Raw genomic sequence first — 10982 nt, 5'->3', positions numbered from 1 at the left:
TCTTGTGCTTGAGTTGCTTGTTTGGCAATGATCTTACTATTCCTTCTCTGATTTCATTTATGTTCATTGCTTGCGCTTGAATTGCTTGCCTACGGATACTTGGATATGTATCGGATACACGATACGGGGATACGCTCGATACGGCGATATGTTTATATATAGATATTACATATATTAATTATTTAAAAATATTGAAAACAAAATAGAGCTTCTAGGCCAAAGCATGCATCAATAGGATTATTCCCTTTGTTTTTTTGCACTTGATCCATTTTCATTAATTAGCAGTGGGATTTTTCCGGGTTTTTTGTTTTCAATCAGTACATCGACTTTCTCTTGCTCACCTTTCAATTGAACAAGAACATTGACAGTCATGTTTTGGCATGAACTCACACCCGTGTTTGGTATTTTCAAAAGATGTGTCTTTACTATTTAGGGGATTTTACATCGAACGAGGGGTTTCAGGTATCCAAAAAGTATCGCAGAAGTATCCTAAAAATATCAAACATTATTTTCTTTTTTTAAAATTAAAAAGTCGAAGGATACTTACGGGATATGTATCGGGCAGTATCGGGGTAGTATCCGAGTATCGGGACAGTATCCGGCTGGATACGCCCGCCTTTTGAAGTATCCGTGCAACTTAGTTGCTTGCTTGATCCTACTTGTTAGCTGTACGATTTGGATGATGCAATTTATTCCTAAACCTAGATACTGCTGCCGATTATTTCTTGAAATCCTTTTGGATCTATTTTGTGGTATCCCTGCTGTGTTAATTGTGTAACCTTTCAATTTTTGCAGCGTGTCTGGTAAAGAATTAAACTTCTGACGTGTACTGCATTGAAATTATTCTCATTCAAAATTCGAATTGTTGTTATTGCATCGGTTGATACTAAACAATAGGCCGCTCCCAAATACAACCAAACTTTTCAAATAAATATGCATTGCAAATTGCTCATGCTATTTGATTTTATTTTCAATCAAATGCAACTAGCAGAATTAGCTTAACTGGGCTATAATCTAGCAGATTTAGAAGTATATACAGCCAGTGAGAATAAATGTTCCAACTCTAAGCGCAAACAAAAGGGGATGATGATGCAGCATGAGAAAATACAAATTGGAATTGCACATTGGAATCGCAACTTGAACACCTGTGTTTGAGTTCTGAAAATTCATTCTGCAGAGGGGTCCAAACCGTGTACTCTTTTAAGACATGGATAGCAAGAAAGAAGACTAATTGGAGATGATTGAGTTGAGCTCATACCTGAAGCGGGAATGCCAACTATCATGGCCTTGTTTTGAAATCTAACAAGTGTATGGATGTTCAGAGGGATTTGATACAGTAGACGTCTAGAAGAAAACACGAACCATTGTTTTATTCATAAATTTTCATGAATGCGGGATCGATCAAATTCAGTTTGCATGAACATTTCAAAATGCAGTTTTTGATGTTCTAAGTTATTTTCTAGAGAAGAAATCAGCTGAGATGAATGACAAACCAAATCAAAGATCAGGTGTTGACCTGCTCGATCTAGATCGTCGGCTCACGCCTTTGCTCGATCGAGAGATCGAGGGGGGGGGGGAGGGTGAGGGGGAGAGAGAGGTACCGACGCTGGAAGGTTCGTCTTCGACAGCAGCCCCACCCGGTCATTCTTCTACCACTTCTTCGCCGCACAACCCTCGCTGCTTCGTGCACCATTGACATCAAGCGTACGATGGGAGTACAAGAACAAGCAGCGTCTGCGGGGACGGAGTGCGGCAGGCGGCAACCCGCGCGGAGGAGCGACCGGAGTTGGTTGCATGGGAGGGATATTCAATTGATTAGTGAGATGCATGTGCGCTTAATATGGTTGATGGCTTGGTGCTTAACATTGGGATGTTTTCGACCATCACATAGTGTGGATAGACGGTCGAGATTGTTTGGATCTGCCGTCACTCGTACTTTCAACACACATGTATAACATAAGTGAAAAATAAACTTTACCTCTTATTTGATCAGTGGCTTCTCCGTGTTTCGGAGTCGAATATGCCAAAGAGATGGAGAAGATGTACCTAACATGCGGGAAGCTTTGTTGCTTGGCTCCAGCCGTGCCATCTTATTCTAGTTGCTTTATGCTTAGTAATGTCATCTTTTTTTGAAAGATTGTGCCTACATATGCTTAGTACTTTCTCCGGTCCTTTTTTAGTTCGCTGGCTTAAAGTCAAGCCTCGTAAAGTTTGACCAACTTTATAAAAAAAAATACCAACATTCACAATATGAAATCAATATCAGTAAATGTGTCATGAATTAAAATTTTATATTGTATAACTTTAGTATGGTAGATGTTGACATTTTTTTATATAAATATGGTCAAACTTTATGAAGTTTGACTTCAGACAATTCTTATATGCAGAGTAAAAAGGACTGTGGGGAGTAATTTTTTGAGGCATTTATTGTGCTTAGTGATTTTAACAATTCAGAAAAGATAAAATTAAATTGACGGGCTGTTGTAGGCCAGCTTCAGCTTTTGCATTGCTGTCCACCAAAAGGCAAAAGGCCTGCAAGGAGGCCTAGCACCCGGCCGGCCTGGCCAACGATTTGACGTGAACGCGGGCCAATATCAAAGCTGCAAACCTGAGCTTGTGACCAGCCTTTTTCAAAAGGTAATTTGGGATTATTACTTAACACTAGTAAGTGTGTACGTGCAACGCACGTATCATTAAGAAGTTATGGTTCGTTCTTTTCTAACCTCTCATTCTAAGGGGGTAAGAGCATCTACAACCAGACTAAACAAATATGACCCGCCCCTATATGTCCACTGGCACATCTGTGCAGTTTTCGGAAGTGTCTGTTTTTGTCCATCCACGCAGCCATGCCCCAAATTGTCATTCACATGCATATGATTGGTTAGGATGAAGAAAGAGAGAAAAGAAAGAATGGAGAAAGAAATAAAGTGGTCTGGGGTGGACCGCATTCAATGAAGCGGACTGCCTAGACACCCACATTTCTTTCCCATATATGAATTGAACAGCCAAAACTTATGATGAAGTAGGGGGGTCCAATTGGGTGGCCTTTTTTCTTTCTCTCATGTCTGGATTGTCCATCCGAATAAATGGGGACAAAGTAACAGGGGTTCAATTCTAGATGGTCTATTATCGACAACATACAATTCTTGACACGTTTTATCTTCCGATGGACACAACAATCTATTGATCACCATTAAAAGAGTGTAAGATGTTAGTTACAACCATCTAACTACAAGATCGGGGTATTCACCTAACCAATTCTACGAACACCTAAACTCTCACCAACGTCGTTAGTTCATGCACAAATTTATTGCTCACTCCCTCACACACACAACTTCATTTAAAATAAAACCAGGTGACCGAGTCTTCAGATGGTTAATCTCTTCGGAGACGTTCCAGATGCAGCATATTGAGAACATCTTGGCCTATATGATAATGAAGAAAAAAATAAATTTCATAAGAAGTATGTTAGTAACCTTAAGATAAATATGAATTACCCCCTCCATCCAACAATATTAGATAATTTTTCAAGCTAACATAGCTTGAAAAACGTTCTTATATTATGGGACAGAGGGAGTACCTTTAACGAATAACTTTGAAACCATAATTCTCTGATTTAAAACCACAATCACCCACACTTATGTCTTCTCAAGCAGTACTACAGTGATACTTTCTGCCAAGCGAAACATCAAAACAGCTAAGAAATATCAAGATAGCTTACAAACAGAAAGAGTTAATTAGTACTCCCTCTGTAAGGAAATATAAGAGTGTTTAGATCACTACTAATGATCAAAACGCTCTTATATTTCTTTACAGAGGGAGTATTGTCATATTATACTCGAGAAAATAGCATTCTTTCAATATCCAAAATTAGAAATCATCCATGATTTAGTATGATTGACACATTTATTGGGGATGTGACATGCCATCTGCTCTCTGATGTCCCATAACATTACTAAAACAGAGAGATTGTTTGCATATAGATCACTGCATTTCTGCTAAAAAAATAATTGCTAAAACTTGACTTTAAAATGCAATGCTCGAATGTATCCATTGTGAAAAAAATCAATAATGGGAAAATGGGAGTCGCATACCAGCCCAGACCGCAATAGTTTCAGCTTGGGATCTTGTTGCTAATTGAAGTGGATTAATATATGGTAAATTGAATTAAAATGGAGTAAATGTGTCTCATAAATGCAATAAATCTTTGCAAAAATGAATGATGACGGAGATTCAGGATAAAAATGCAATGCGGCTCAGACGAAAATTTGGGATGAATTGCTTTCAGAAAAACAGAATATGTCTAAATTAGTGCACGGCCGATGACAGAGAAATTATTGATCAAAGTATCATGCACTAATAATTGTGTTCATGTTGCATTGTTGGTTCACATGTCAGCATTAAGTATCTAAAACATGAGCTTCTTATACTTAAAAAATCTATCTATATGAATAAGTATACTGAGTGTCTGACATGCTAAAAAAGGAGGATGGTAGAAGCTGCAACACATGAATGGAGATAATCCACTGTTTATACTTACCTAGCAACATGGCGTCTTAGTAGACAATACTCAGGTAAGAACCAGATTGTTATGGCAGGAGACGCCTCACGAATTGCTTCAGAACCAAGGATGGCGACACTACTAATTGATCCATTGTCAATCTGGTTCACCAGCTGCCACTTCACATAGTAGCTGCAGTTGAACTTACAAATTAGTAAAAGTTAAACTGACAAACAAGAAGTATATCCAGCTACTTCTTGAAACTCATACCATTTCTATTACAATTTGTAAAAATGCCTAACCTGCAAATGGTAATTGGCATGCTTTGGCAATCACCTGGGAGCATCCTCCACATGCAAATGGTAAGTAGCAAAGCGTTGCAATGAACATGTAGTTCCCACCTTCTTCCACTGTCTCCACTCTCCAGCGGTTACTGCACTCTCTTCTCTCGACAGTTGCATATCCTTTTTCATGTCTATAAGAAACATAGAGTTTGATGGACAAAATATTTTATGAAACTTATAAAAGTCAAAAGCATCTACAAATGAAAATCAAGTACGTTTACTATTTATCTCTTCTATCATCATTGCTGGATATACAGTTAATGTAATGGAGCAAATGCAAGGAGGAACATATTGATCAGGTTGATGGCAGTATACTTAAACACTGTCTCCAACTTCCTCTTAAGTTTTTCTAATTCCCTCCGCAGATTCAGAAATCACAAGTCACCTCAGTTTTCTGTTCATAACAAACGGTGGAACTGCACGTAGATGGCCAAAACCAGGATTTCGAGTATTTGTCGAGCTCCACATTCTGGGTCTCCGGCGCGTGAAAGAAAATTGCGGGTCGATGCATGTCTGCCGTGCGCAAAGAAACAGCGGCGGCAATGCTTCAGTCTTTGACGTGAGGAGACAGCGGCGGCAATGCTTCAGTCTTTGACGTGAGGAGACAGCGGGGCAGCACTTGCTTGCGACGGCAGCAGCCTTTGCTGTTGTGGGTGGAGGAACATCTGCGACAGGGGGTAATAGTCTCAGTGTGCATCTGTTGTTCTTTGATTCTCAAAGCAGGACACAATGCTAGTAAATAAAAACACTAAAAACATAAAGAGCTATGGCATTGTATATTTTGTATATCTGGAGATCAAAACATCAAACTTCCTTGAAAGCACGAGGAATTTTTTTCATTGAACAGCATAAATATTACTGTTCAAATTTTCCCGAGAGAAGTACCATGTGAGTCTCGAACTGGTCTATAGATATCATATTGTCCTACCTGGCTACGATGTCAAGTTATATCTTCTTATTTTTTTGACAGTTACATGACTTCTTTTCCATAACACTCCACAGTACATGGGGATGATGCGTATTGAAATTCCTTCTTTCCAGAAAATGAAAACACATACACTGCTAAAATATATGGTATATGATATATAATATGCAGGAGAGAGTGTAACACTTACATACCGGTGAAAAAGGCCATGTCTAATGATAACATCTGCAAGATTAGAATTAGCCTAGCCCATAAGTTGAAAGAGCTTCTTACTTTTCATTGTGAAGTCCCCAGTCTTCTCCATGATACGATTGATTTCAGTAAACTCCTCAACCATATCATCGACCTATTAAAGTAGTGTCTTAGAACTTGAAACCTTGCAACAACTATAGTTTGTTCACTTTGCTCAATCACAGTACCTGCCGTATGCAATAATCAAGAGCGATGCTTTGACCAGGAACACTTGAAATGATCCGAATTCCATCTGTATCTAAACTTTTAAGAACTATATAATCAAGACATCCTTTCATCCAAGTTGTCTGGGATGGCTTCTCAACTACTGCATAATCTGGAAATAGTGAAATAAATGTCATCATGTGAGAATATAATACAGGTTCAGTTTTATAAAAGTGGATTAGGCGCTAGGTGCCATATGACTGGGTGCCTATATACTTATGCTGTTATGCATGGACTGCCACTCACATAACCCACCGCGCCTTGTACAACATCGCACATATTTCACGGTAAATTTTAAGAAGTACAAACAATTAAGAATGCTAGTATCCAGAAGCCATATAAAGGTTCGGCCAAACACAAATTAAATTCAGAGCAATTCTCTTGATCCTCAAAAATGGTCTTTATCAAATATCAGCAATCATTATCATAAAATAATGGATAGATCGTGCACATACATGGAAATGAAAGAAGAAAGATAGGTACAAATCAATGAGGAAAACTACACTATTTAGTAGATTACACAACAACCGGCCAGCTCGTGAATAGCATGGACATACCAGCAGTTTTCTACAATAACGGACCAGCTCGCGAATAGAATAGACATACCCGTCTTTCCTCATCTCCAGAAGCCATCCCAAAAGCATGATTCCTGATTATATACATTGAAGAGCACAGCAGAACCATATTGGAAGAGAACCACATAGTGACAGCAAAATATGTCGTTCTTCCCTCCAACGCCCTACAAAAACGTGAAATAAATGAGGTTACATGATGTACATACAACATGTTCAACAAACGACCAAACATAAATATAATTGTTGGCCCTCAAAATATGTGGTGCTACACTGAAATTACTTACCATGATCTCTGGAGGGAATTCAGAGTAGCAGAGCGCAATGTAGTTTAGCGACCAGGTGGATGGATTTACCAAGTCGCTCCCATGCTGTAAAAGATTGGATAAAGAAAATCAAACAAGGGTCGTTTTTCATTCCTCATCACCAAATCACCATGGCCTCCCACGACAATGTTAGATGAGAGATTGAAAAAACACAGTAGCCCACAAGGTCTTTCTTGCAGAACTATCCTCAAACACCCAGCATACAACCACCTATGCGTTCAACTCACCTGATGGAGAGGAAGTAGGCCTTGACGGGGATGTAGCGCAGTAAGCCTTCTTCCTCCTCTTCCTCCTGTCGAGCCGCGGGGCCCGGAGCCACCTCTGCCCCCGCCCGGATCCAGACCCAGTAGACCGAACTCCCAAGGCGAGAGTCGCGGGCATCATTGGGGGCGGTTGCAGCGACCGCCACCACCGAGGCCTTGTGTGGAATTTCTCTTCTTCCTCCGCTGTAAAAAAATATGCAGATGATCGATCTGTCGAGGGCGGCGGAGAGAGGCGCACGTCAAGGGCAGCGGAGAGAGGGACCGAGAGTGCGATGGGCGCTGGGCTTGCGTGGAGGCGATAGGGCTCGGCGGAGGGGACTGCGAGGCAACGCTTAGGATGGAATCGTTCCGTAAATCATGGACGCGGAACTGCGGGACACGGATCTGCGGGACGCGGTGCGCCAGGACGGTGGCAGACGATGGCGTCTGCCTGGCAGAACATTAGATCTGAATCGTTGATCTGGATGATAAACCATTGACGTAATATAAACAGTCGGATCTGTTTAAGTTGATTTGATCGGACAGTCGTGATGATATACATTGAAGAGCACAGCAGAACCATATTGGAAGAGAACCACATAGTGACAGCAAAACATGTCGTTCTTCCCTCCAACGCCCTACAAAAACGTGAAATAAATGAGGTTACATGATGTACATACAACATGTTCAACAAACGACCAAACATAAATATAATTGTTGGCCCTCAAAATATATGGTGCTACACTGAAATTACTTACCATGTCTCTGGAGGGAATTCAGAGTAGCAGAGCGCAATGTAGTTTAGCGACCAGGTGGATGGATTTACCAAGTCGCTCCCATGCTGTAAAAGATTGGATAAAGAAAATCAAACAAGGGTCGTTTTTCATTCCTCATCACCAAATCACCATGGCCTCCCACGACAATGTTAGATGAGAGATTGAAAAAACACAGTAGCCCACAAGGTCTTTCTTGCAGAACTATCCTCAAACACCCAGCATACAACCACCTATGCGTTCTAACTCACCTGATGGAGAGGAAGTAGGCCTTGACGGGGATGTAGCGCAGTAAGCCTTCTTCCTCCTCTTCCTCCTGTCGAGCCGCGGGGCCCGGAGCCACCTCTGCCCCCGCCCGGATCCAGACCCAGTAGACCGAACTCCCAAGGCGAGAGTCGCGGGCATCATTGGGGGCGGTTGCAGCGACCGCCACCACCGAGGCCTTGTGTGGAATTTCTCTTCTTCCTCTGCTGTAAAAAAATATGCAGATGATCGATCTGTCGAGGGCGCGGACAGAGGCGCACGTCAAGGGCAGCGAAGAGAGGGACCGAGAGTGCGACGGGCGCTGGGCTTGCGTGGAGGCGATAGGGCTCGGCGGAGGGGACTGCGAGGCAACGCTTAGGATGGAATCGTTCCGTAAATTATGGACGCGGAACTGCGGGACACGGATCGGCGGGACGCGGTGCGCCAGGACGGTGGCAGACGATGGTGTCTGCCTGGCAGAACATTAGATCTGAATCGTTGATCTGAATGATAAACCATTGACGTAATATAAACAGTCGGATCTGTTTAAGTTGATTTGATCGGACAGTCGTGATTATCCCGTGTACAGTTTGTTGTGTGGTTTTAGGGGAATTTATGTTTGCTCTTTTAATAATAGTATAGATAACATAATTGTCTCAAAAAAAAACTTAACATAACATGATTCCCCTAAAAAAATCTTAACATGAAGTCCACACGATATTGTCAACCAAAATACATCCGTGCCAAATCAGCGCAAGTCGCAACTGTTGGTGTTTTTAAAGTTTCGTTTTGTGAACCTCACTACGTAGTTGTCAGAAAATGTTTTTCCCCATTAATTTTTTCTTGATTTTTTTAAAAGGTAAGACTGAATATCCAAAGCTTATTTTTTTCTTGATTTAAAAAAAGGCAAAACTGAATATCCAAACGCATAAAGTAATTTGGGATCATTACTTAACATGGGTCCACACGATATTGTCAACCAAAATACATCCGTGCCAAATCAGTGCTAGTCGCAACTGTTGGTGTTTTCAAAGTTTCGTTTTGTGAACCTCACTACGCAGTTGTCAGAAAATGTTTTTCCCCGTTGATTTTTTCTTGATTTTTCTTAAAAGGTGAGACTGAATATCCAAAAGCTTTTTTTTTCTTGATATAAAAAAGGCAAAACTGAATATCCAAAAGCACAAAGTAATTTGGGATCATTACTTAACATGGGTCCACACGATTTTGTGAAACAAAATACAACGTGCCAAACCAATGCCATTCGCAACTGTTGGTGTTTTCGAAGTTTCGCTTTGCGAACCTCACAACATGTAGCTCCCAGAAAATGTTTTATTCTTTTTTCTTAGAATTAGATTAGAAAATGTTTTATTTGTTGATGTTTCTTTTTCTTAAGAGTTAGGTCCTGTTTGGTTCATAAGTCCTAAGAATTTTTTTAGTCCCAACTTATAAGTCTCAAGTCCCTAAAAAGTCTCTATCTGTTTGGTTCTTGGGACTTATAAGTCTCTATAAGATCATATTACAACTATAAGTCCCTATAAGTCCCTCCTTGAGAGTCTTATTTCATAAGTCTCAAATGCCCACTTTAAGTCTCTATAAGTCCCGCCTGTTTGGTTTAGATGGGACTTATAGGAACTTGTGTAAGTCCCTAGACCAATAAGTCCATGGAAACAAACACCCTCTTAATACCACTTCAAGTACATAAACTTGTCCTGGTGGGAACAAGTTCATACAAGAACTAAAAAACCCCACAAAAGTAGTACAACAACTTTGCTAACAGAACAGTTTAGTCCATTTCCGTTTATTCTGCCGGTGTGTCATCTCCTGCCGTTATAACGTTCGCTGACATGAAACCGGCCCCATTTGTCAGTGTCGCACGCAAAAGAATAAACCAAACCATAAAATAGTACGCAACCGGTTTCGAGCGAAGACCTCGCGCACTCAGTCTGCTTGCCAAAACTGCAACGCGCTAACCACCCTGACAAAAGACACTTGTACAAATTGGAGCTGCAACCTTTATAATCGTTTATTCACGCACAGTTTACACTCATAATTTTTTCTTAAATACCGAGAGCTGTATTCCCCGCTAAAGATACGTTTAGTGATCCATTTGAGTATATACTTCCTCCGGTCCTTTTTACTCTGCATATAAGAATTGTTCGAAGTCAAACTTTACAATTTGACCATATTTATATGAAAAAATATCAACATCTACAATACTAAAGTTATACGATATGAAAAATAAAGTCATGACGCATCTAATGATGTCAATTTCACATTATGAATGTTGATATCTTTTTCTATAAAGTTGATCAAACATTATGAGGCTTGACTTCAGACAAATCTTATATGCGAACTAAAAAGGACCGGAGAGAGTATGCTTCACGTTTGAGCCAGGGTTTCTTGTACATGAGCCGGACCACGATGCCGCTGTTCACTAGCTTCGATATATGAACCACTGGCATATCTTCAACGACCGAGACCAAATAACCGGGCCAGCTAACATAGCTATATTTATGTGCTGGCCACATTGAGAAGACCCGTCATCCCGCCGAGGTGCATGTACGTGTGCTGGCAACATAGTTCATGGGACGTCACCGAGA

The 10982-nt window shown here is 40.7% G+C and overlaps 1 protein-coding gene across 2 annotated transcripts; it reads right to left on the bottom strand.

The window, feature by feature from the left end:
* Nucleotides 1-3136: 3136 nt before the first annotated feature.
* LOC147986378 (uncharacterized) lies at nt 3137-8795 on the bottom strand. 2 transcript variants are annotated; one of them, XR_015617249.1, is made up of 11 exons: nt 8391-8795; nt 8125-8207; nt 7352-8004; nt 7086-7169; nt 6833-6965; nt 6190-6338; nt 6044-6116; nt 5231-5510; nt 4804-4976; nt 4541-4693; nt 3137-3425 (listed from the first exon to the last, which is right to left on the bottom strand). XR_015617249.1 is itself a non-coding variant. In XM_087544699.1 (10 exons), exons 6-10 carry the CDS (start codon nt 6298-6300, stop codon nt 4683-4685), a joined length of 648 nt encoding a protein of 215 aa, XP_087400825.1. In that variant the 5' UTR covers nt 6301-6338; nt 6833-6965; nt 7086-7169; nt 7352-8004; nt 8125-8207; nt 8391-8795; the 3' UTR covers nt 3137-4682. The 2 variants fall into 2 exon arrangements, 1 of the variants encoding a protein (XP_087400825.1); XM_087544699.1 differs by having other exon boundaries at nt 3137-4693.
* Between the last annotated feature and the right edge of the window lie 2187 nt (nt 8796-10982).

The sequence above is a fragment of the Triticum urartu genome, chromosome 2A (genome assembly GCF_056163025.1).
Source record: "Triticum urartu cultivar PI428250 chromosome 2A, HENAU_Tu73, whole genome shotgun sequence".
Taxonomy (NCBI): Eukaryota; Viridiplantae; Streptophyta; class Magnoliopsida; order Poales; family Poaceae; genus Triticum; species Triticum urartu.
Note: the sequence above shows the minus strand (reverse complement) of the source record. Positions and strands in the feature narration are given on the sequence as shown.

Coding starts and splice junctions, on each gene's coding strand:
- LOC147986378 (XM_087544699.1), bottom strand. CDS start 6,300: ATGAAAGGATGTCTTGATTATATAGTTCTTAAAAGTTTAGATACAGAT. Junction 6,117..6,189: donor TTGATTATTGCATACGGCAG/GTACTGTGATTG, acceptor CTACTTTAATAG/GTCGATGATATGGTTGAGGA. Junction 5,511..6,043: donor TGGGGACTTCACAATGAAAA/GTAAGAAGCTCT, acceptor CCCCTGTCGCAG/ATGTTCCTCCACCCACAACA.